Source organism: Haemaphysalis longicornis, unplaced genomic scaffold, assembly GCF_048455015.1.
Source record: "Haemaphysalis longicornis isolate Haplotype H1 unplaced genomic scaffold, Haemaphysalis longicornis Haplotype H1 scaffold_10, whole genome shotgun sequence".
NCBI lineage: Eukaryota > Metazoa > Arthropoda > Arachnida > Ixodida > Ixodidae > Haemaphysalis > Haemaphysalis longicornis.
This window is the reverse complement of record NW_027526204.1, coordinates 66143928-66170704: the sequence shown is the minus strand read 5'-3', so window position 1 is coordinate 66170704 and position 26777 is coordinate 66143928. Positions and strand designations below refer to the sequence as shown.

General features: G+C 42.8%; 1 protein-coding gene across 1 annotated transcript; it reads left to right on the top strand.

Moving 5' to 3' along the window:
* The first annotated feature begins 732 nt into the window (after positions 1 to 732).
* On the top strand, positions 733 to 14211 carry LOC144157768 (uncharacterized). Its single transcript, XM_077688535.1, has 6 exons — positions 733 to 849; positions 6130 to 6281; positions 6899 to 6979; positions 7920 to 7958; positions 9710 to 9760; positions 14077 to 14211. Exons 1-6 carry the CDS (start codon positions 786 to 788, stop codon positions 14104 to 14106), a joined length of 417 nt encoding a protein of 138 aa, XP_077544661.1. The 5' UTR covers positions 733 to 785; the 3' UTR covers positions 14107 to 14211.
* The last annotated feature ends 12566 nt before the right edge of the window (positions 14212 to 26777 follow it).

The following is a 26777-nucleotide window of genomic DNA, read 5'->3' as shown; positions in this document are numbered from 1 at the left end:
TCGGAGTGTTTATATCCAGACGCCTATATTCATAGGGGAATTTGACCAACAGTTATACCCATTGTGGACGTTGATGAAATATCTATACCCATAGTGGACGTCCATATGCAAAGTTGACGTTGACCAATACTTTCAATGTTTTTGGGCCTCTCCCTTTCGCAGGACAACTGAAAGCAGTTGCAATTTCTTTGTCACTGTCTTAACCATACTTTTTGTAACATATATTCTTGAAGTTGAAAAAGATTGTAAATTTTTCTCCGTACAAAGGCCCCACTCCACAGCATTTGGTAATGTTAGACCATCGAGTAGACAACGTGTGACCGTCTTGGCAGGAATAGAGAGGAAAAAAAGATATACATATCTCTAAAGACGCATTGCTGAAGACAAAACATCAACCATGTTTTGTAGTTGGTGGTCCAAGTGAGTATTACAATACCCCAGAGTCTTATATCCGTGTTGTATTGAGTGAATGTGGCTCCATATGTCGTTCGGAATTCCCTGAAACTGCATTGGATACTCATCCTTCGTATTCGGAGCCAAAATCTCAAGGTTTCTTTGGGAACAAATTCGGCGTCGTGCTGCTTAAACAATGCGCTGGGAATCCGAAATGACATAAACAATTGCACGCTTCCTTGGGCGCAAGCTTGCTTTTTCTACCGGTATCCATCCAACTGGAACCATAGAAGGTGGTTTAAAGGGGCATGCCTGCTTATTTTTTTCACTGAGGTTTACGTCTTCTTCCGAATCGTCCCCTCGGAGAAGCTCACACGCTCTACGGGGCAACCATGCATTTCAGCTGCTCCTTCACAGTGTTCCTGGTGGTGACTACAGCTGTTGGATTTACTAGAGGTAAGACAATGCGCCTGACACCACTGGTCACTCACACTAATGTGTATTTCGGTTTTAACGGACACCGCATTTAATGCACATTCAGTGCCCTTTCCTATAAGATAAATAGGGCGTCTGCTGAATGATATTTTCGAGATATTGAAGGTGCGAACTTTTGACTTAGACACAAGAAGTGAATTGATAAAGCAGAGTGCTATCTCTGTGTCTATTTCTTTCTTGTGTCCCTGTCGAGAGTTTCCTACTTCAAAAAGGTAAAGAACAATTAGCAACCAACCCCACTGCCCATGCTTCTACTGAAGTAACTTTGCATTTCGGAACCGCGGTAATGTGTTCCCTAGGTTGAGCGCGTTAGCGTTGTGCCCCGGTAGTGATAAGTTTTTGTTCCAGCTTTGACAGGAAAAATGGCCAAATAAATTACCTAGTATAGGGTGTGTCCATTTACTGTCATGAGCAATTGAAATACAAACAGCGGAACGCACGCTTAAAGATGCCGGTGCCATTACCTGGCAGCGGCCGTCGACAAGAGATGGACATGCGGAGTAGAGGTGTCGGGAGCGAGGGTGTGGGTCCACCTGGAATATAGTGCCCATTCCTCGATCCGACGCTTGCCTGGTCACCATGCCGCAAGAGCGCTGAAAACAATTGTGTTAGCGATACGGTGCGATAAAATAACTGTAGGAGCTGCGTGCTCGGTGCACACAAGCGCCTGCTCCCCGTGTGTGCCAACGTCGCCTTGCTGACATATATTTGCATGGGAGGTGCAGTAACTTGAGCAAATAACGATGGACACTATGTTAAGTGCTGCCTTTTCGGGGTCTACAAGCACTGAGTGGCCTGAAAAAAAAAATCGGGCCACCAGCATTGTTGTGCAAGGGCAACTGGCCTGTGTGGTGTTTAGAGCTGACTAACCTTTAAATTTTTTCGAATATTAGAATTCTGTTAGTAATTATCATAGCACACACAGTGCTTCAGTCATTGGAGACAAATTCTGGTGGTATATTGTTTTCTGCAAGCACGGAATGCGCGAAGTGACTCAGCCATGACTGCATCAAACAAAGGCGTGTTCTTGGCAACCAGCTCATTGTTTAATTATCGAGCCACTGCACCACGAACGCAAAACTTTGCCGTGCCATCAGAAGTTAGGCGGCATGCTTTTTTGTCTCCATTTATGTCCGCTGTTTTTTCTCAAGAATGTATGATGAACTCAACAGCATGCCTTCCGGGAGTGTGCGCGCGCTGGCCGCGCAAGCACTGGCCGCCGCTGCAAGCAATTACGTGCCGCATTGCTCGCAGCATAACCAACCCCCACAGCTGCGGTGGCGGTAGTGCTTGCAGTGCTTGTAGCGCTCTCGCGGCATGGCGACAAGGCAAGCGTGGGAGCGAGGAGAGGGCAACATGTTGCAGTGGGACACGCACCCTCACTCCCGACACCTACACTGGGCATGTCCGTCTGTTTCGACGGCCGCTGCCAGGTGACGGCACCGGTATTTTCGGCCGTGCGTTCCGCTGTTCGTATTTCAATTGTCCATGACGGTACACCGGATGTCTAACACAAGAGGCAGTACATTCTCGGGCACGAGGTAGTACCTGCTGATATCAAATTGGAATTTTATGCTAAGTTTCTAGCGTCTAGTTAATAGTGCGAAGCAGAATATGTCTCACCACTCCCGTCTCCTTCATCCACCCCCCTTTTTTCATTCCTGTAAAGCCGCTTCACTCGGGGCCGCTCCAGCGTTCCCTTTCCCACCGACGACCCGTCATTTGCAACTCTTTTTGCTGGTGTCTTTCACGTTTAAGCGCACTGCACATAAGCGGTTCCCAGTTTTAGCGTGCACGTGCAGGGAGGGGCGGGGGAGAAAAGGAAGGGGGTGGGGTGGACGGCGTGCACAGAAGATATAGGTTTTATGGCCTCGCTGGTGACATGTTTGTTCTACTGGCTGAAGGCTTACACGCGGACGTCAAACATACGATGACGACCTGTCTGGTGTCTTCACTTGTCCAGTGCATTGAGTTGTGTGACACAGATAGTAAGACGCCTACGGCACGGGAGGGAGACAGATAGATCCATGTTTGCTCGCTAGAATAAAGCTACAGTCTTTACAAGTTTGCTTTAGCTAAATGGCAAGGAAGTATGCGCAATCGCAAATTACAAACAACCGTGTTTTGGTTTGTGCACTCCCTCGACTGCGTCCACCTTCGCAGGTCATCCATCTTCGCAAAATAGAAGGGCAGTAAGTTTTTTTGTTCTTGTGAGCACCGTGAAGTTATCAAAAAGTGGTGAACTTTTTTAAGGGACATTTTATTTCACAGTACATCGGTGTTTCAGAATATCGTGGAATCTAGTTTTTGCGCAAAGGTTCTTCCGCTAAGCTTTGCGTTGAAAATATTTTCTTTACTCAGACTGGTGCGTTATATAAAACACGGAAGGATATTTTTAACAAGTTTTGTTTAACGTTGTACGTTTGTAGTATTGCAAGTGCTGCTAATTGTTTTTTATTCTGACAATCGATCGTCCTTGTTCATTTGCTAGTACCGGTGGTAACCATGCTAGCTTGTTTGTGACTGCATTTATGGTTCCTAAATAGCTTCGGTACACACTCTCATTAATAGCCGCAGCCGCGCCTCACCACAGCTCTCCAGAAAGACCAATCAGCCTGACCAAATGTGCGATTTACTTAAATTAGTGGCAAGGCCCACCAAGAGACTAGAGTAAAATATAGAATCCGCTCTGGTACAACAAAGCACATGCCCGCCTTGCACTGGTGTGTCAGTGGTGATTTTTGTTTTTACTCTAATCGGGTGCTGCATCCTGTCACTGGCTGAAATGGCATACTTGTTCACAGTGATTGGTTATTCTGGAAGTTATAGTGCAGCTTTTTTGCAGTTTTTTTTAATTCCATGCACCCAAAGCACCCATAAAGGAATTACAACGCATTTTCATGTATAGGCTCTTCTAGAACGCGGTATATTGTCGTGCGTGCGACATCTATTCTTATAAAGGTTACAAAGTTTGAGATTTGCATTGGGCGGTCACAATAATGCCGAATACATCTGTCACGTGAAGACGAAAGCATTCTTGGGCTGAAGCTGGGTTTGTGCGTGGCCAGTTTCAATTCCGTTGTGGGCTTGCTTTGGATTAGACCATATCACCATGGATACCGAGTGCAGACGCGGGATTCGCGGATGCGGCTTAAGTGGGGACTCTAAAACCATTGCGAGATCACTAGTTTTCAACTGTTCGTATAAAATGGCACGGATGCACAGATAGCGAGAAAGAGAGAGGGAGAGATAGACAGAGACAGCAAAAAGATTTATTATAAAAAAAACAAAGAGGGGTGGCAATGGTTCTACGAGAGGGGGAGGAGGTGCGTTGTTTCAGACCCCGAAACCGTACTGCTCCAATCAGGGCTCCAAGAATGAGGACTTTTTCAATCCCAAACATGGAGCTGGGCAATGCTGCCACCTATAGGATTTTCCAAGAGCTCTCTGGCCTATATTCATGAGACTGGGATTGGCAGCTCTGCATTGAGGGCGGAACTGTATCGCTCGACATGTTAAGCGAAAAACGAGGGGAATCATCGCAGCAGCAAAGATTACACCTCTTTGGGTCCAATGCGGAAGCGCATAGCAGCTATGTTATCCTAAAATACGAATGGTTTTTATAACAGACAATAATTTTTTATCAACCAACCAACCCAAATGAACAATAAGGGTGTGGCTTGCACCTTAGTGATGTGACGTGGGCTGACCTTGGAACGGCAACTGTAGGTATATATCAAATCTTCGGGGCATACATTTTGGTGTTTTGTTCTTTTTTTGATAACGTCCTATTCGCGCTTGTTAAATACACGTCTGTTTCAGTAAACACAAGTGCGAAACCACGGCTTGAGCTCGTTCGTTTTTCCCGTGTTTTGGGGCTTTTGGCTCTAAACGAAGCCATGCATTACAATCATAAACGTCGCACTTACTCGGACACACATAATATGGAATAAACTTTCAGCGACTGCTCAATTGCAGGGTATTTAGCAATAAATTATCGTGTAATAACTATGGACGGTCTGTTAAAGGAGACGATTAACATTGTTGTCAGTTTTGTCACGTTATTACGGATATTGCTTCCCACCCACAAACAGCAGTGTACCTCCGACAAAGTGGGGAGGCTGTTCTTGGAATTCTGTTGTTATTCGTAGCTGGCCTGGGTAATTGGCCGCGCTTCACAAACCTGACAGAAAAAAGGCTCTTTTGTATTGAAGGTGCCCATGTAATATGAGGAAAACTTGATGAGGCCACAAAATATGCACTGATAACATTATGACATTGGAGAGGGTGATTATATTGGTTGATCAAGCAACATGCCCCTCCGATGCCCTAATATTAGAACTACTCATCAAAATTCCTGCCGCGAAAGGCATCTGACTAAACACATTTTATAGATTAAGGAAAAATTAACGCTGGTAATGTGCGCAATCAGATTAAACTTATACTGAAAATGCACGCTGAAGAGTTGAACTGAGTCAGTGTCTTGAAAATATGGATTCAAAGCGGTGCGGTGAAGCGTGAAGCTATTGTGAATTTATTTCGTAACGTGGGTATTCTCGCCAGTACCACCCGCACGCAAGTGGAATATTCAGAACGTTTGCGAACAGCCGCATTTCATGAACCTGCTCAGCAGGTTGCCGGGAAAGATCCTCAAGAAGATGTGTCGGCCTTGATCGAAATTTACCCAGATGACAACGCGTGAGAGCTGTCAGCGACGGGCGTATATCTTCATCGTCATCATCATCATCATCACTATATCACATCCCGCCCCACCATCGTCGTCGCCACCATAACCATAATCATATTCGACATATCATCATCATCCACAACCTTCTCGACGAATTTGCCCCAGAATCACACCTACAGTAGGGAAACTGCGCGCCGTCGGAAGCAGCTTATGAAGTGCAGAGACCTTGTGGCCCAATACGAGCTTCCCAGTGTGGCTGAAAGGCAGTGGTGGCTAAGTTAAACATGATAAACCTGCTTGCACTTTCTAGTAGCGCAGGTGCGTTTCTGAACCTGAAAGTACGTTTGACCTCGTGTAAGTGCAAACTCTCTGGGAATTGATTTTGCAGCTTTCTGTTTTTTTTTTCTACTCCTAGTATGTAGTATTCAAACCTTTATTTGCTATTATACACTTTTTAGAGTAGGGTGAATTTTCTAAGAAAAGCAACCCACACGTTATCTTGACACAAGTGAAATGAATTTTTCGCACGTTTTCTCTCCCCCTGTTGATGTCAGGTCAAGATGGCGGCATGGTGGAACTTGTGGAGAAGCTGATCGGTGAGAAAATTACTGACCCCGCGACCAAGGAGCTGATAATGAGCAAGCTGCCTGACATACAGGTTTGCCTCATGGGCTTGATCAAGATGACCCCGCAGGTTGCCATGCAGGTGAGTCCTTTGCGGCTGGATTTAAGAGCCTTCTCGTTATTTACACGCATTCCTAGGAATGCGTGTATGGCGGTCTTTGCCGCAATGGCTGATCGAAGTTACTGAAGAACAGTAAAAAAGTAGGGCACAAATGTCTGAAGCGTTGTCCACTAAGAATATGATTCCTCAAACTAGTAAGTTGTGGACGCGGGAATTTATTGACGATCTCATTTGCAGTAGGCCGTTAAGGGTCACGCACCAACTCGTCATGTCTATGTGTAATAATGTGTATGTGAGGATTTCTCGAGGCCTACTGAGAATACTACTGTGTGTTTCACGTTGAAATGATTTTCTTGGGCGGTTCTAGTGCTGAAGTCGAGGCCTAGACGTTATATTACTAATACTTGATCTTATTAGCACGCTAGATGCTCGTTTGCATCCAATATTTTCTTAATGTACACGGTATTGTATAATATATAAGAAGCAACGGCCCACCGCGATACACAAATAAAAATATTTCAAAGAGTGGTGCAGTTGCACATTATTGACTGAAGGAATAACTAAGCTATATCTTGGAGATCTTGCGTCACTTTGGAACATGTTGCTCCACTTTGTTATGGACGTTTTCCACATCGCAGGTTGTTGACCAGATGATACCAGCACTAAACACGTGCGGAATGAAACTGTCTGCCGCCCCTGACGACCAGAAAGCGGCAGTGGTAAGGAAGTTGTGACTTTGTTGTGCTTGTATTGGTATGATTTTATAATAAAAATTAAGGAAGCAGCAATCTGCCACACCTTTTTTCCAGGAATTGTAACAGCATTAGTTTAGTTATTTGTCTGGAAACAACATAAATTGCTTTCCATTTTTTAACCTAAAGTGCACAGCCTACCGTAAGGGCAAAGCGAATGAACCACAAAGGAAGCGTAATGACCGACACGCGGCTATGGTGTCATGCTTTCAGGATTAGATAACAATTTTCTCCTTCGTGGAATTTTTTTTTTCGTACAGCCGTCACTTTTTTCATTTTGCTAACAGGAAGCCGCACTTTAAGTAAAAGTAGTAGATATGCACGGACTAGCGGTCACAAGCTTCACCGGAGAACAACAGGCCTGAAAGTTCAATAATGGGCGCAGTTTCAATTCTTGAATACTTCTTGAGATAGTGTTACTCAGTGTTAAAGCAACTTTCTTGCACAATATTTTCGATGTGGTTTGTAGCTTCTGACCTGGAAAGTTATTCGTGACTTCTTGATTTCTTGCCCTCATGAATTTGTAGCAACAATTTGTAAAATTGGTGCGTTCTTTTTATTTAGGAAAAAGTGTTTCAAAGGTATTCTTGTGCGCACGCAGGCATAACACGATACGCCAGAAAGGAAAGGTACAGCTGTATATGATAATTCTAGTAGCTCTGTTAAACGGTTTTATGCGCAAATTTTCACAATTGTGCAAGATTGGCGGTTCATCGCTTTCTGTATTTATTTGTGCGAGTAGAATGCCAACAGAAACTGTGCAGATAAGATCTGTTGTATATTAGTTGCACCGAAGGCGATTGATGTTGAAATTGATATTGATAACTGATATTCATATTCAAGATGAAAATATTTTTGTGCTTGTCTGTACATTTGTGTACCGTTTTTTTGTGTGTTTTCGTTTCAGTACGTGAGCTGCTCCGATGAGGCTATAGCTAAAGTGAAGGTAAGTTTGCAAAAAAAAAAGAACGCCAATTCTTGAGTTTGACTGCTTGCTATCGGTGTCTCGCTAACATAACCCTTGGTGAAAGAGAACAGATAATCATCTGTTTACCAAGATCACACCAATGCACTCGGTAGAAGGATTGATTAATAGGAGCACAGGTTGTAGGGACGCTAAACATTACTATTATTAAAAATATTTGCTCCCTCTTACGATGAATACAGACAAGTGATTGGGGGCAGATTGTTGCAACACACAGAGACATACTGCATTCCGCGTAAACATATCTATTCTGTAGTGAAAGGGTGCTTAGGGTGTTTAATGGTTGGCGGTTATTACTAACCGTATATACCGACGTTACAGAAGGTTTGTTGTAATTTATAACAAAACCTTAGAAATATTTGTCTTGCAGTAAAAACACCTGAAGTTAAGAATATGTGATGCATTTGCCTCGGAATATTTACATAATTTATTTAAAAATAAAAAAACTCGTTTATTACGGAGGTACATAAGACAGATTGATACAGTAAATCACCAGTTTTGAACAGATGGAGTCGCGTGTCTGTGCTTAGTTTCGAATGTAAAATACTCTTTCTGTATGCGCTGTGTCCTTAAGGTAATAGTATAGATGGCAGGTACTAAAAAAGAAATGCTAATTTGCAGTGCAATTTCTAGAGGTAATTATTGTTCAAGAATGTAATAATTAAATTATGATATCATGTACTGGAGTCTTTTTCCCAGGCGAATGCGGCGGGTGTATAATATAAAATGTGCTTTATATGTCATTTCACTGAAGCCACATATTTTCCTTCAAATTGGGCACCATACCACAGCGCTGAGGTTTAAAGGCACCGATTCACATCTATGTTAAAATTGGCCAGGGGCAAAGTAGCACCACCGCTATTTCGAGCCATGAGAAGGCGCATGAAGCTGAAACAAGCCGATTATTAGCTCAGAAATGTTTTTGACACTTGGCATTTGTTGGGGACCCCGTGTGGATTGTGGCTAAAGTAGGATAAATTCAGCGGAATGTTCATAGCGCAGCTATGTAAAAAGCAAAATTGCACTAACTACAAACAATTCAATCTGGGAGGTTCAGCAAACAGTACACCAATAATTTTGGCAAAAAAACGGATTGTTGACTGAAGGGTATTTTATATCAATGTGTTCCATGGATCTATCAAAACAGTAAACACGCACAATATCTTGATCATTTTTTTATCTCTGCAAAATGCCAACGGACACTTCATAACAAGAGAGATAGGTGTGTATACTAACCAAGATGTCCGGGCTATGACTTAGGCAAAACTAATAATGTATTGGGTGCCGTGATTACAAGATTAGGGTAAAGCTTAATGATGGCGATTGATTGCGGGGAAGGCGGTGATGCTGTTAACATGACCATTGGCATGACGGGCAAGTAAGAAGCTCCAGTATGTTTTACAGCAATAGTGTATTCCGAACAGGCACCGCCATCCAATCAAAACGCCATTTTCAATCTTTGACCTCATAAAAGAAGTTGGACTGCTGACGCAAGTTTTAAAGAATACCTGACAACCCCATAGCCGGACACAATTAGCCGTTCACCTAACGTATCGCGAATACTGCAAGATGTGTAATAAACAAGTGCTTGAGGGGACAGTAGAAACGGTGTTGTAAAGAATTCCTATAATTTGTTACAATGTTGTTATATGCACTAAACCCTTCTGCGGTGTCAATAGACCTGTCACTGATACGACGGTTTTCATTTGCAGGCATCAACTGGAATGGGCGCCGATGACGCTAAATGTTTGGACACTGGAATGGTAAGTATGCACCATGAACCAGATGTCAAATTACGCACATGGGCGGGACAGCAAAAAAGGAGGTAAAGAAGGAGCGCAGACCATGAACTTCTACAAAACAGCTGAAAGTCCGCTGAGAAATATTAAGGTGCCTTTTGGTCCAACACAATCAACCTTTAGCCTTGACATCGTATCCTACTCCTTCACCACAGAAATGTTGGTTTATGTGCCTTCTTGTGCGGTCACATCCTCAAATTAGACGTCATATTTGTGCACCTAAAGATCCTGAAGAGTCTGTCTGGCTACTACAAAGTGTATTTTGTGCATTTCTTAAAAGAGAAGATGAAATTGCTGCTACAAGCAACTTCCCAGTATCTTGTTCTTGGCGTTAATTCTTGCCCGCCTCTTTTATTACCTGAAATAGTCGGTGTTCGTAACGTGTACGCAAACTGAAGTCAATCTATGATAATCACAATTTTCTATGAACAATAAAAGCCCCGAATGTACACAAATATCAGAAACGGGGATTTTTTTATGCAGCCGTCCTCCCAAAATACAGCAGTTAAAGAAACAGCAAAGTGAATTGGTTTTGTGCTAAAAAATGCCTGCTTAAGAAACTAAACTATGATACTACCTTGCTTCTTTGTAATCTGTAAAGTAAAAACCTGCAGCAGTAATTCGCGTCAAATGTTCCGAAAGAAAAACAAAACGTCGCGTGTCCTGGGCAGCCGCGTTCCCAACTTCGACAGCAGGCGTGTAAAATGATATTTAATGCACTAGCGCAGATCGACATAGTAAATGAAAGTTACATGATTCATGGCTGTCACGGGCCTTACCTGTCTCCATTCGTCACTGTCAACATTGCAAATAAAGGAAGCCACCCGAAAAAGAAAATATTGGTTTTCTGTTGTCTTCCTTCGAGAAAACATTCCAAAAAAGGCGGGATCCCGTTATTTTTATCGAAATCACGTGTTCAATATTCTTCACTTGAACAAAAACGCAGCATTCAAATGTTTAGTCTTCAGCGCAACTTCACTTTCTCTATGTTAACCTTTTTAGCATTTCTTCGTGGGTGCGGCAGTCACATATTCAAATTTTTAGCTTACTCTAGCTTGATTAAGGCATCTCTATCGGCCCACCACCCGCTTATTATTTTTGTGGGAAGATATATAACAACAAATAGGGCGACTTTGCACTACCGTGTAATATAATTACGTTCTCATACCCTTTTCGAGGGAGGCATTGGAAATTCAGATCAAAAGCTTTCCTCAATACACTGATGGTGCGGCAACACTCCTCATAAATAAGGTTTTGTCAATTTCTCAGCATGCTACGTGGCGTCTGATGGGAGTGTAATATTAGAGCTTTCCTTTAAATCTTGCGTTTGTCAGGCCTATACAAGTATGCGTATAAACGTGAACAGCAAACAGGAAAGTTTGCCCCCATGCAAGAAGACACCATTTTGTGTAGTAAAATTATGCTTCTGTGGCTGTTGCAAACCAATAGCTAGGCAATGTTAGCAACGTTGCGCGAACCGATCAGATGTCAAGGAGAAAGAAATAAAAACAATATCGCCTCAAACACAGCCTGATAAAGCGTTTCGTTTGGAACCAGAGGGATGCACGCATTCAACCAATCTATTCGTGTTTTAGGAGACTAATAAAACAATCATCACGAGACATTTTAGGAAGACAATAATAACTTCAGGTGCCTAAGCGAAATCTCAAATCGGCATCACTTTCTAATCGTTACCTCTGTTAGGTAACCACCATGCTGTATTAACCAAGCGAAGCTTTAGGATCAGTAACAACAAAAAAGGAACCTCAATGTCATGGTCCAGAATCTATCGCGGGTTTTTTTGCTCTGGCGATCGTGGTTTCTGTTAGTCTTTTCCGCCGCCGGTAAGAAAACTTGTGAATTGCGTTAAAAAACTGAGAATGTTTATACCCCGTTAAGGGCTTGGGGTCATCTCATTGCTTTTCCGCGCGCACTTATAGCGCACGATGTGCCGCCTCCATCTTTCAGATGTACGCAACATGATGTCTGTAAAACGCCCGTCGTGTACGATGGCAACCGTTCATACTGCTCTAACCATCTTAGGGTTCACCTTTACTTGTCGCTGCACGTGCTTTGGCTGCAAGCCATCCATTTTCTTGGCTACAGCATCGTAGTTGCATCAGCGGGCTTACCTTTTCTTTTCACTTTTGCCACCGGCACCGGTTTCCGACGTGATGCCATGAAGGGAACAAATGGAAGCAGGATATATGACTTGTCCAAGAGAGTTTCTTACTATATACAATAGAGAGGTATCTGGTGCTAGCGTCTATGCGGCTGACATGAACGATGTCTGTGTCGTCATAAACCGCCTGTATGCCATGCAGTCGTCTTAGTTTCATCATTCGCTTCGATTCAAACGTTTTAGCGGCCATATATGCAAATACAACGCCGCAAAACGTCAAAGGAGGGGGTGTAATTACATAATTACAAAAAAACGCGGTTTTAAAGCTAAGGAGATAAGAAATAACGCGTGTTGCTGTCTGCCAGAACAGCTATGCTTACCATTCTGCAGACCAAACTGGTAGATAACAATAATGTAAAATTTTAGGAGATACTCCTTAGAGAATGTTTTTTTTGCGAACACTTTAAAAAATAAATTGCTTGAAAAACTCACAAAGGTTATATGCGCGTACCTATGAAAACATCGCCTTCGCGGACTTTTGGTTTGTTTTTTTGTGACAGAGCGTCTTCTACAACTTCCGTTGCACAAATTACCCCCTCAGTGTAGATGTCCGATCGCCATTAACATATATAGTGCTACTGCAAAAAAGAATCGGGAAACAACAATCTAAACGTGTCTTTGTTGTGGGTTTTTACTTATGTAAATTTTTACTGATGGTCGCACGGCAGCACTAGTGTTCCCACGTACTTATAATGAATCAAGGCTGTCTTGCATGAAGCGACGGCCTAATTTCGAGTTACCAGGCGAAGCAAGAGAAGCAAACCGAGTTTTTGCTGTTTCGGCCGGTGTGGCTAACCCGTAGCATAGCAATGCCAAGTGGAGAAAGCAAACCCAAGCGGCTCCCTAATAATCCGATAGACATACCAAGACAATAGCTGTGGTCTTCCCATGCCCCCAAGCCGACATGGATTCCCAGATTCAGTCCGCTCTCTAGTATGCTTACTAAGAAACTCTGTCTTGACCAATGCAGCTGACGCACCCAGCTTATCTCGTCTATGTGGCAACGTGGCCGATCGGCGTCAGCGCAGGGATGGCGCATCTCTATTGTGTCGTTATCATCTCCTCTCATATTGGACCATAATAAACAGAACGGCGCCGACGGTGCAAAAATGGGCAGAGCAATCCGAAAAATTTGCCCACATGTCCTGTCTATACATAGCCTGCAGTGGTCGTACTCTAGCAGCCCTATTTCTGAACAGCGTGCACAGTGAAAGGTCGTCAACTTATCTCGAGTTGTATTCCGGAGCAGTGCCAGGAATGGTATGAGCAGTGTACTAGAAAGCGGAAGATTGATGCCATGTGCAAGATATGTACGGTTGACGTAATAGAAGTTTTGTTTGTGATTCTGGAGGTTCTAACATACGTAAATGGGTTTTTGCCGAGTTTGAGAATCTAGGGATATGGAATTTAAATTATACTGTAACCCTACGGCACTGCAGTAAAAAAAAAACTCGTTCGGAGACTATACTTATTGTGGTGCCTAACCGGTGTCTAACACCTCGGGCTATGCATGGTGGGTAATTGGGCTAGTTGGTGAAACTGCATCGTGGGAACAGGGTCAAATAACGGGGACACAAATAAAAGAAGTGAATGGGACAGCCATTGAACAGCACCAGCGCTTGTCCTGTTTACTTCTGTTTAGCGTCCCTGTTATTTCGCGTGGTTCCCCATGATACCTCGGCCATGAAGCGCACAGTAGTGGAGGGCTCCAGATTAATTTTGACCACTCGGACATCTTTACATGTGCCCAAATCCTGACGCACGCGCGTTGTTCTGCTCAGCCCGCGTGTTTGGTTCCAGAAGAACAAAACTTCGGCCAATCAGTCACCGCGGCTTGTGTTTTACTTCTGCGGTAATAATTAGTAAAGGCTACATATCTTTACACTTATGTGCTCTGGCCTTGCACCCAAGATCCTAGAAGGAGAAATTGCTAATGTTAAGATTTGGTGACTTGTGTTGCTGAAAATTTTAGTAGATAGCTTATTTTAAAACTACACTTGATCTACATTGTCTACATATATATTAAGAAATACAGTTTATGTCATGTTTGCGGAATAAAAAAATGTTAATAAAAATTTGTTCTGTTTTCCCTCTGCAGGAGTGCATTAAAAAGGCCATCGGATTCTGATGACTCCACCATTGAATGCAGACCCCGAGAGTCCAGTCATGTAGTGTAGTAGTTGCAGCGATGTCACTTGACTGAATAAAACTTCCCTCGCAGTTGAATTCGAGAGTCGCTGTTTAAGATGCGTTTCTCTTTGGGAGGTACCGAAACACTGTAAAAGATGCGTTTCCTAGATGGTAGTCGGTCCAGAAATTTAACATGTAGCTGCAAAGGATGACAAAAAGCAGACGATAGTTGGAGGGCTACAAAATTTTTATCACATAACACAGCGCACAAAAGGGGACAATCACTTCAATATTGTCCACGGATTCTGATGCTTTGCCTTCTTTGAATACGAGGAGACGCCGAGAACGTCGGATGAGTAGGCAGGAATACTTCCAAAACTTGATTGATTGATTGTGGGGTTTAACGCGCCGACGCAACGCAGGCGATGAGGCGCGCCGTAGTGGAGGGCTCCGGATTAATTTTGACCACCTGGGGATCTTTATCGTGCGCCGAAATCTCGTACACACGGGCGTTTTTGCTTTTCGCCTACATCAGAAAAGCGGCCGCCGCGGCCGGGAATCGAACCCGCGACCTCGTGCTCAGCAGAACAACCCCTTAGCCACTGAGCCACCGCGACGGGTACTTCCAAAACTGCCTTTACCAACTTCGTTGCACCTTAAATTGTGTGGCAAGCCTTTTTAGGCCCAGCTATGTTTTAGCAAAATTAGGAAACGCGGTGCGTCAAGCTAAACTTTTTGCTGCATTTTTACGCTTCCAACAAAAATATCAATACCCAGAATTTTACAAACGGGTTCTAAAGGTGCTTCTTGGGTCTTCTTAGTTTTATATATCTCCTACTTCAAGTGCACAAGGTCGTCAAACACATATCTATGGCTGAAAAGAAAAGCCCATGACATTTTTGTTGCAGTAAATCCTATTCCACGACTCAAAACACAAAAATTCATAATCTTCGCAGACTCCTTGTGCTTCTAAACGTGCCAACACTGGGGAAAAGCACGTAGAACCTGATTCTTGAACCGACCCATGGAGTAATGAGGCGATGTATGCTTGAAATGAGAATATAATCCCTTAACAAAGCGCACCATTTCCATACATCACTGTAGTGTAGGCGTAGCACAGGTCCCCTTCAAAGATATAAAACGTTTACACAGAAGCTTCCCCGAGGCAGGCAGCAAGCATAACACAGGCGAACGGGCACAAATGCAGAACATAAAACCGTAGCTAAGTAGATAGTGAGCAGAACAACCAAGCAGATGCCCTGAAATGCTCCCATGCAAATTAAAGTCGACAGTAGGCATGCTATGCATTCACAAATTTGCAATAAAACATGACCAAGAAGATGCGGCCAGTGGCGACCTCGGTTCATGCCCTTCATGCTTAAGGCTAGTGTCTGCACTAATGAAAAAAAAAACAGAAAGCTTTCCTGAACCTTTAACCTGCGTGTTATAATCTTCTCAGCAGTTTTTTTAGCTGGAAAACTACTAGCCCAAGACAACGCACTTTGGACAAGCATTAGAACCTAGTATTTTTAAACATCATGCAATGCTGTTTGCACCTTCAAGCGGCTCGAGAAGGCCGTTCACAGTACGTTTTTCAAACCAGCATGCAAATTCTACGAATATTTCGCAGGGAATGCTTACACTCCCAATAACATACCTTCCCTGTCCACGTTCTGGTCCTTGTTATTTTGCGGCCTTGGGAATTCTACTTTTATTTTACACAATTAATCTCCTCGCACGGTTTTTATTGCGACGCTTGCACTACATCACGAGCGCATCACGATGTCTTAAATATGATTGCCTAAATAATATACTCAACAAAAGTTTACGTTAAAAAATGGGTTCAAGCTGGTGTAGAATACAATATTCATGAGCACAATAGGTGCAGTCCAGTTAAATCATTTAGATGACGATGCACAAATTTTCAGACACGACTCTGTACATTGTATCCCTACGATGGCAGCATAAACTGCTAACCTCCTTTAAGCAATGTTTAAGCAGGTGGCGTCAGTGCGACATTCGCAACCGTAGGCCACCGCTGGGTTCCACTTCAAAGGATGGGCAATGCCATGCCAGATGTCCCAGGTCTGGCGCGTAACCCTCTTCAATTCTTTTTTGAAAATTGTGTTGTCGATTCCTTTGTTCCGGAAACCCCTGCTTGTAATTTTGTTCGCAAAAAAAGTTTTTGGTCCACCTGACAAACTTTTAAAGAAGAACTGGTGCGTATGAAAACGGCTCCAAAATTTTAGATTTATTTAAAATATTTTTTAGTATCCCTAGACGCAAATCTTTGGTCCCGGCATATGTGTTTCCAGGCCTCTTTGGTCAAAGAGAAATCAATGTCGTAATAAAGTATTTTACCAACGTTCTTGCGGAAGGAATAAAATTGAAATTACGTAATTTTAACTGTCGTGAAAAGGTCTTTCACATCATGAATCGAATTGAAAAAAAGAATTGAGGTAAACCTACTTGTCGTACCTTGTTATAAAAAAATAGCCGTAGGTTCCGCTAGCGCGCAACGCGGGAGGAACAGCAGAGCTGAGGGCGACCCGGCGGTTGCATCTCACGTCAATTTCCGACATTGCCGGTTAAAGTTCTTTAGGACTGGCAGGCCTCCATTCTTTGTTCGGAGGCATTTACACCTCTCTCTTAGTGGACCGCGTTCACACGTGCTATTGATAAAACCGGACGTAACAGGCTTAAACATCTTGGCTTCTGTAGCGCAACCTGTTCCGTCCTCCCGACTTCAAAATCAAATGCACCAGAACTGGCGAGGAGAAGAGAACGCCTGAGATCACACCACCAGTGCTGGGCACAGTGTTCTGGATGGTTGATCGGTTAAGCGGGATTCACACGACAGAGAAACCCTCTCTTTCTGGCCGGCGGGGCCCGCTCACGTGACTGGTTTTAGGCTCCGCCCCTCGGTCGGGATAGCCCGCGGAGGCTGCAGGGAAGAAAATGCCTCCGCATGTTTTCGCTCGACGGCGGTGGCTTTCGGCGGGGAATGGAACCTATTCCTCGGAGCTGTCGTCTGCTAGTCACTCCGCGTAGCTCCGCGCATGTGGATGCGCCGCCAAGCCGGACAATCTGGTCACGTGCTGTTGACGTAACATATCCGTCCGCCTCTGCGCGCCTCCTGCTTCGTCGTGTGTACCCCGCTTTATGGATCACACGACGACGTCATATCTACGTGGGGCTTGGCTCCGCCTACGCGTCTGGGTGAATGTTAACCCCGCCTCATGGCGCAGACGTTTTTAGGAGTGAAGCTGTTTAGCAAATCGTTATTTTTTGTAAAAAAATACCAAGCAATTGCCCAGTGCCCGCACAAGGGCACGGGCCTCGCAGTGACCGCCCCGCCATTAAGAAAACAAAGAAAATGTCGAGCGCTTGTGTGTGCGGACCGCGCCACGACCGCCGCCGAGCGTGCCCGGCGTTGTTCGCAAGCCAAGTATACCCGCTTAGTTAGATTAACCAAGATTGCGGCGACAGCCCGGCAGTAGCAAAAACACGAAAACTGACGAGCGCTCGTGTGCGTGCCTCATGGCTACCGCACAACGTCACCCCCCTTCCCGCTCGTTTTTCAAGCCAAGCATACGAACTTAGGAAGATTGGTCAATATTGGGAGAAAAACTCCAGCGTTCGCCGTAATTGTGCCGGCAGTCGTTCGGAACAAGAAACACTCCAACGTGCGCCGTGACCGTGGCAACACTTGCTCAAAAACGAGAAAGACACGCCATAGCGTACGCGTTTCGCAGGTGATGTCCATTGGTTATCACTCCCCACAAAATGCAAAAAATCGCACTTATTAGAGCAAAGGTCGTTGTGGCAGCGAAGCAGAAGCAAATCGGCTGTAATCGCGGGACTAATTTGTTGTGAAGGTTGCGTACAGCTTCGCTACATTCATGTCTTACGCTTTCTTGTAAGCTTTCGTCAACGGGCCAAGCTCAAGCTTCAACATATCTGCTGGTGAGATATTTTTACACCACACAAGCTACACCGTTTTCAATCAATAAATTTCAATATTTGCAAATTTTACTTTTGGAGTACATTGAGACGCAAATTTTGGCTTTTAGGAATACTAGTCAAATGACGCGATATGAACATGTTGTACATTTATGTCGGAAAGGTTGAAATGGCAAATTTTCTGTTAGGCGACAAAACTTTTCGAAGTTTGGCTCATCAGCTTTTGTTGGACGTTTGTTGCTATAGCGGCTACACTGACCACTGCACCCACACCACTGTTCGTTATGAGCACGTAGTAGGCCGTCAGTCTGTTATGGAAGTCTTGCCCTTTTACGGAGAGCAGTTGTAGTCATTGAGAGCTGCATTGAGTCATTGCAATTGAGGAATCATTTAGTGCAGGGCCACCCGGACTACATCATTTAACACATAATCAGAACCCCAAGTAGATAAGTGGATGCTGGATGAGGTTAAGATATCTATGAAGAAACACATAAATATGCAAGTTGCCTGTCTTTTTTTGCGTTGTGATCGTATTTTTTTTTTGCCTATTACATCTGACCATTTAGCAAGGGCTTTAAATACTACCCCAGCTTCAGAAGATGTTCTTTCAAAAGCGCAAAGACACGTCATAATAATCCTCCTTCTTATCATCAAAACTATACTCATCAGACGCATCCTGCAGTAAAGGCAACCATGAGGATTCGTTCCAGTCAAATTTTATGCACATAAAATTCAATGTGCGCCAGGGAATGAACTAAGGCATGAATAGGTTCATTGCTTTTCAAGGTGAAAAATTCCAAGATGAGTGTGAACGGTGATTTTTCAATTTGATTCGGGAGATAAGACTGACACCAGGAGAGAAGAAAGCAGTTTCATTTTTATATTTTTAAGGCTACAGCACCTCTCTGTACAGGGCAGGGCTTCTCTTACATCCTGTGAGTTCACTGCGTGCTTAAAATAAACAGCGGCGTGGGTGCATTGGGCAGTGCAGCCGATGTAAGAAGCCATTTTCAGAAAAATGCGGGAGGACCAAACATAAAACTTTTTTGTCTGTTTTGAAAGAAAATTTACTATTTAGATTTTTTTGCCTAAAATTCCGACAACGTTCGATTAAAATGAACTAGTCCACGTATTTTCCCTAAAGTTACAGCAAGGCGAAATGTGCCTATAAATATACTACAAAAGTGCTTGTTTTTGGTTGCAGATTATGGAATTTTTTTTGTCAAAACCGCTTCCTTTGACTTGTGTAAAAAATATTTTAGCCAAGTACATCAAGAGGTATCAACTGAATGTTTTTCGCTTCGGTTCACGATTTTCAAGATATTTTTAACAATTATGAACATTAAGTCCTTTTATTTGTAACCGTTTAGCGAAGACGCAGGTAAAATATTTTGGTATGACCAAATTTTCTTTGACCATAGGCCTTCAATGAAACATTTCGGGCAATCACCCGTGAAATAAAATTTCCGATGTTTATTTTTGTATATCCACCTGACGTAAACCTCAGAAAATAGGTCGCCAGAGGCACGAAACCAGCCCCACCACTCCGCATGCACTTTTTTTGTGTCTGTTCTGCCGCCATTTGTCACTTGATGGCTTGCAAATATTTCTGACTCATCCTGAAATTACAAACGACACGAAAAAGTAAGAAAGGAAGGCCAATCGAACCCACTGTTTGAAAGTACAAGTGAAAAAATAAAGTGACTGTTGCCAACACAAAAGCACGTTCAAGGGCAACCTATCTACAGACAGAGGTTATTTTTCGATGCATTTGCGCACCGAAATACCCGAGGACATCGAACTGTGATCCCGACGTTGTGGATGCCGCTTGTGAGACCGTGAAGATGTAGGAGATACAATTGCTACGGTTGCATCGGTAGTTTCCTCCTAGACGCTTATGATTGATTAAAGAGCAGTCGAACTTGTTAGTCAGGCAGCCCAGTGGCCTGGCCTTTTGTGTTTCGTGTATCAAGTAACAAAAACATCTCTAAAATACAACTGCTTGAAGGTAGCCGGTATGAAACCACTAAAAACAACTGCTCTAGCCTATAGGGTCTTACCCTTTTGAATAGAAATGAACTTAATGAAAATTATAATTTGTAACATTTTAAGATGACATCATAACATGAGAACTTTACAGAACATAACAGAACACGCAACCTAATATAATGTAGCATAACATATTATCAGAACAAAATAAAATTGGTGGTTAAAATGCAATATTATTGTCAAGTTAACTTTTTTCGCAGCTTTCAAGTTTTCACGGTGGGGCTTCGAAAAGCGATAAAATAAATTCAGGTTCAGAGTAGGAATCTGCTATTAGAACTATCCAGGACAGAGAGCATTGCTAATTTCGCTAAAATTTTATTTAAAATATTCATGTTTATGTTTCCAAGATAGGTCACTAATCTCAATAATTGTTTCGTTTTTTATTTTGTTTTGAGTTTGAATATAAATAACCTGGTTGCTCTTTAGTTTTTTGTTTCCACAGGGTAGTTTTTACTTCTCACGTTAGAAAATGATGAATCCAGCCGTTTGGAATCCAACACCAGGAAGTCGGCCTTTTGCAATAAAAGCTTTAAACAGAGCCCTGGAGAGTTCCAATAGGATGGAATGACAGGCGTGGGAAAGATTCGAGTGGCGGCATTTTTTATACAGCGTCTGCGGGTAATTTATCCTTTATTTATTTTCATTGGTTGTATTTGATCTGGATATTTGTTCGGGGGTCGGAGGGTGGCGTCCCATGTGACGTTTTAAGGTGATGTGTTTATTGCTATCCTGCTGTTGCGAAGTTTAGGATGAAAACAAATTGGGGCGAAAATAAATTTAGGTGAGAGTCTAAAGGCTAGGGCCAGAGCTCACGCCGAATTGGCGCGTGGCGTAAGCTCTAAAAGTTAAGTCATTTTATTTGTATTCATTCAGCGAAGACGCACGTAAGATATTTTGGTATGACCAAATTTTACTTGACCATACGCCTTCGATGAAACATTTTGGGCAGTCACCCGTGAAATAGAATTTTCAATGTTTGTTTTTGTATATCCACCTCACGTAAACCTCAGCAAATAGGCCGCCAGAGGCGCGAAACGAGCCCCACCGCTCCACATGCAGTTTTTTTGTGTCTGTTCTGCCGCCATTTGTCACTTGATGGCTTGCAAATATTTCTGACTCATCCTGAAATTACAAACGGCACGAAAAAGTAAGAAAGGAAGGCCAATCGAACCCACTGTTTGAAAGTACAAGTGAAAAAATAAAGTGACTGTTGCCAACACAAAAGCACGTTCAAGGGCAACGCATCTACAGACAGAGGTTATTTTGCCATGCATTTGCGCACCGAAATACCCGAGGACATCGAACTGTGCTCCCGACGTTGTTGATTGCGCTTGTGGTAGACCGTGAAGATGTAGGAGATACAATTTCGACGGTTGCATCGGTAGTTTCCTCCTAGACGCTTATGATTAATTATAGAGCAGCCGACCTTATTTGTCAGGCAGCCCAGTGGCCTGGCCTTTTCTGTTTCGTGTATAAAGTACAAAAAAATCTCTAAAATACAACTGCTTGAAGGTAGCCAGTATGAAATCACTAAAAACAACTGCTCAAGCCTATATTGTCTTACCCTTTTGAATAGAAATGAACTGAAAGAAAATAATAATTTGGAACATTTTAAGATGACGTCATAACATGGGAACTTAACATAACAGAACACGCAATAAATTATAATGTTGCATATCACAACATCACCCCCGGTCACAGTGAACAGAGGCGTTCCACAAGGCTCAATCTTGAGCCCACTGCTCTTTTTAATTTACAATAATGAACTTCCTCGCTGTTTAACCTCTTTACAATGCGTACTGTATGCTGACGACACAACCATCTTTAACTCCCATCAAAACATGTGTACCTTAATCCAAATGCTCCAAGCTGACCTGTTTTGCCTCGAGCGATGGTGTCTCCTCAACAAGTTATCTATTAACGTTCTTAAAACTTGCTTTCTGCTTTTTAGTTCCCTTCAAAAAAAAATTTCCGCCATCCCTTACCTGTACATTTCAGGTGTTAAAATCGAACTTCGTCGTAGCACTAACTTTCTTGGCGTAATAATCGATTCTCGCCTTAAATTTCATGAGCACGTAATCTTCATTTCAAAGAAAGTTATGTTCGGTATAAGAGTTTTGATTAAAGCTAGACCATACTTCAACTTGCAAACTCTTCTAACTTTGTATTACGCTTTTGTCCACAGTCACCTAAATTACTGCATTTCTTCCTTTGGTGGTACTTATTATACCCACATCGCACCATTAATAACACTGCAGAAACAAGCGTTACGCATCATTACATTTTCCCATCGACAAGCAGAATCTTCCCCGCTGTTCTATCAGCTCCGTGTTTTGCCCGTTCATCATCTGTATAGGTACAGCACTGGTATTTTCTTTTTTAACATTTTGTACGATCACCTTGCTTTAGATATTCTCCCTCAACGCATCACTTATAATCTCAATTCAACGCGCTTTGCTTCCCGCCAGAATCTGTTACTTTCGTGTATACACACTAACTACGGCAGACATACGATTCAATTCTCCGCCATTTCGCTGTGGCATTCACTAACCTGTGATATTAAATCTTCTAATTCACTTTGCGTTTTTAAATCCAAATTAAAGACTTTCTCGTTAGGCCCTTCTGTTTGATTGAATTGTAAGTGTAGTATCATATCTTGTTGTTGATATGGTATTCATATCCCCTTATTGAATAGATTAAAGTTGTATTCTTTGTTTATTAGTGTTCCTGCTTCTTAGTGTAATATTTTTTCTTTGGTTTTCTTTGGATTTTGTATTCATCTTTCTCTGTTTTATGCTGAGTGCTGACATTGTATTCTAGTGTTGCTTGATGATTTTTTTTTTTACAATCATCATGGGAGGTCCCGCCTGCGGTTCTTACCTTGGGAGCCCCCAGTGCATCTGAACCCATTCACGTTTCATGTTCACGCTTCATGAATAAAATTCAATTCAATTCAATTCAATTCAACATATTATCAGAAAAAAATACAAATGGATGGTTAAACTGCAATAATATTGTCAAGTTAACTTTTTTTCGCAGCTTTCAAGCTTTCACGGTGGGGCTTCGAAAAGCGATAAAATAAATTCATGTTCAGGGTAGGAATCAGCTATTAGAACTATCCAGGGCAGAGAGCATTGCTAATTTCGCTGGAAGTTTGTGTAAAATATTAATGTTTATGTTTCCAAAACAGGTCACTAATATCAATAAATATTTCCTTCTTTATTTTGTTTTGTGTTTGAATATAAATAACCTGTTTGCTCTTGAGATTTTTGTTTCCACAGTGTAGTTTTTACTTCTCACGTTAGGAAATGAGGAATTCAGCCCTTTGGAATTTAACACCAGGAAGTCGGGGTTTTGCAATACAAGCTTTCAACAGACGCCTGGAGAGTTCAAATGCGATGGAATGACAGGCGTGTGGAAGATTTTACTGGCGGCTTTGGATACAGCGTCCGCGGGTTGTTTATCCTTTATTTATTTTCATCGGTTGTATTTGATCTGGATATTTGTTCGGGGGGGGGGGGGGGGCGATGGTGTCCCATTTGACTTTTTAAGGTTATGTGCTTATTGCGTTCCTGCTGTTGCGAAGTTTATGATGAAGACAAATTGGCGGCGAAAATAAATTAGGGTGAGGGTCTAAAAGCTAGGGCCAGAGCTTACGCCGAAGTTGCGCGTGGCGTATCGGGTGCTGCTGGAGGAACAATGCCGTTTGATATACTGGAGCGATCAGGTGAGGTTTATATGCCTACATGACTGTGTGTTTGTGGGGTGAAAGACGGCGCCCGCGCTTGCAGTTACAAGGACAGTACACCAGGTGTTCCTTGGGCGTTCTGTGCAGGAACGGTTGTAACTAGTTATTAACGTGAATATAATAAACAGGCTATCTAGTGGAATTTGATTTGTACCTCTCTTCAAATAGTATTTTTTTCTTACCGATATCCCCGACACAGCGCCATCGTCCATGCCATCAGGCGCCGCTTTCATTATTTAAAATAAATTGTTACTTGTGTAATATCTTTTATGCGAGCCAATTGGAACATAACGTTAATTGTACACCGCAAGCAATGCAATAGTGAATATTTCTGCAAGGCCTTTTATACCATACGACGGTACTATAGAGTGGTCAACGTGGAGAATTGCGTACAGATCACATGTATTCTTACTTATACATACCACGCAAATTTCTAGCAAGTGCGCACAATATGCTAGCAACGGCAAAGATTTTTCACCAACCTCATAGCGCTGGTCTCACTTGCCGCATAAAAGAGGGTTCAGCTCGGCACTAAGGTTAGACAACCGCAAAATTTCTACAGATAGAAAACTTCTGCCTGTAGAAAACGGGACTATTTCTTCCTGCGCTGTCCACCCTTCTTGCACCATTGAAATGCAGTACAAACTTGCCGAACAACACGCGGTACTATACCTAATATATACATTAGCGACATACTTGGTCAATGCAGGAATGAATACCTAGATGTGCATATAAACGATGTCGAAAAAAAGAATACATAAATATATCGCCTGAATATTTGTGGTCGGCAATGCGCGGTTTTTATTCCCGTCATAAAACTCCTAACGCAAACGTATCAACGAGCCTTAATTCAACGAGCCTTAATTTGAATCTGGCCATGTTGCCCATAAAAAGGGAGCGAACCGCAACTCGGATTATTACGTGACCACTCCAGTTGTGGATTAAAATTTGGAACACAGACTCTCATGTGTCAGCTGATCTTAGGCACCAGATACATAAATTGATATTCACAAACATGGACGTTGAAAGGGTATCTTTTTTTTTATTGTTGCAAAGAGGCCCCCAACGTATCCGTATATGAAAAGAGTAGAACATTTAGTTATAAACGTGGCCCCGTGAATGTCAAGCCAAGCTCTAACACCAGCGAGGTGGCTTCGCTTCACTGCAATACAGTTTTGATGTACAGGCTACACATGCTAGCCACCCCACATGGCAAGAAAAACGAATGGCAGATGGCGGCTTACCACGCAGCTCCCAGAAAAATTTACCACCCCTTCATAAAGAAAGTTTGATTGATCGTGGGGTTTAACGCGCGGACGCTTCAGAGGCGATGAGGCTCATCGTAGTGGAGGGCTCCGGGTTAATTTTGATCACGTGGGGATCCTTAACATGCCCGAAATCTCGAACACACAAGCGTTTTTGCTTTTTGCCTCCATCAGAAAAGCGGCCGCCGCGGTCGGGAATCAAACCCGCGTCCTGGTGCTCAGCAGCACAACGCCTTAGCCACTCAGCAACGGTGGCGGGTCTACATAAGGTTCATTGAAGCGAGAAAGCATTCTAATATCAAAACTGCTTTAAAAGTGTGTCAAAACCTCGACTACCAGTGCGTCCAATCGATCGTCAAAATTTGAAAGACCCAAATCGCGATCGAAGGACAACGCATGCAACGAATTTTCGGGCTCCAAGTAAAAGCCTCCACGAAGGATCTAAATGTATACCGATACGTGGTTCTTGAGATAAAGGCACACCATTCCACTCTTTCTTCATGATAGATCTGCGTATTGTCTTTTGTAGAACCGTTTCTTTTTGGCGACTTTCGAGTAACCGTTTTGTCACAATGGAGAACCGATATAAAATAGGTGTGCTGTGCCCAATGTTATTATCAATGTTTTGTGGTCGACAAAACGGTCTGTGGGAAATTAATTAGATTTTCGACAGAACGCTACTGGTCCCACGCCGAAAACTCTGTCTTTAAAAATCAGCTTTCTTGGCACTTTCTCAACGTGAACCTCAAAATATCAATAGAGCCTATTTACGCAAAATCAACTGATCATAATAGTTGAATGCCGTTTGCACAGTGAAAGTTCAGCTTATTTCCCCCTGACATTACTGCAGGAACATAAATTCCTCTAAACTGCCATCATGTAGGGAGCCTTTCTATTTTATTGAAGGTTTAACGCGCCTTCTGTGTGTATTCAGGAAGATACATCCTTTCTAGATATGATGTTACCACCTATACGGGAACTTCAAAAAAAAACTTCTTTCCAGCCAATGTGGGGGTGTCAAAATAAGAGAGGACCAAAACAAATTTGGTTTATTGGCATCTGGTGTATTTAATGTTTACTGATTAAAGTTTTTTGCACAGTAAGAATTCAATTTTCCGGACAAATGCTTTATGTGCAGCTTACAAGCGGCTACATTTTATTCAAAGTTGTCCTCGAAGCTCAACCCGATGAAGATGTTGGTTACCAAGTATTTTCGGGAACTATAATAAAGACGGCAACATAATAATGCTATCTTATGAGCTTTTTGGCTAAAACTTCGCATTTCTTTCGAAGGGATTGCCCTGGCGCCCGTCTGAACTATTCACGTTTACTAAACACGTAGTGGTAACGAGGAAAGTGACGCGCGTCCGAAAAACTGCAAAATGTCGCACTGTGCTTGTTTAGAAATTTTTTAATCTTGTCCTCCAAAACAAGGGGTTAGTGATTTGGCTGGCTTCAATTTTATGCCAGCGTAAACTTCGGTGCTCAGTCTCATTCGACAGTTGGTTTGCAGCTTAAATGCAGTCATTACCACCGCATTGAATCGATCTCCCGTTCTTCCCCAGTACAAATTTGCAGAAGTAACAAAGATCAAAATAAAACAGGACAGAATAAAAAGTATGCGAAACTTTTATGGCTCAAAAA

Excerpts from the sequence above, each read along its gene's own strand:
- LOC144157768 (XM_077688535.1), top strand. The coding sequence starts at position 786 with ATGCATTTCAGCTGCTCCTTCACAGTGTTCCTGGTGGTGACTACAGCT. Across the intron at positions 850-6,129 it reads AGCTGTTGGATTTACTAGAG|GTCAAGATGGCGGCATGGTG; the intron begins GTAAGACAATGC and ends TGTTGATGTCAG. Across the intron at positions 6,282-6,898 it reads CCCCGCAGGTTGCCATGCAG|GTTGTTGACCAGATGATACC; the intron begins GTGAGTCCTTTG and ends TCCACATCGCAG.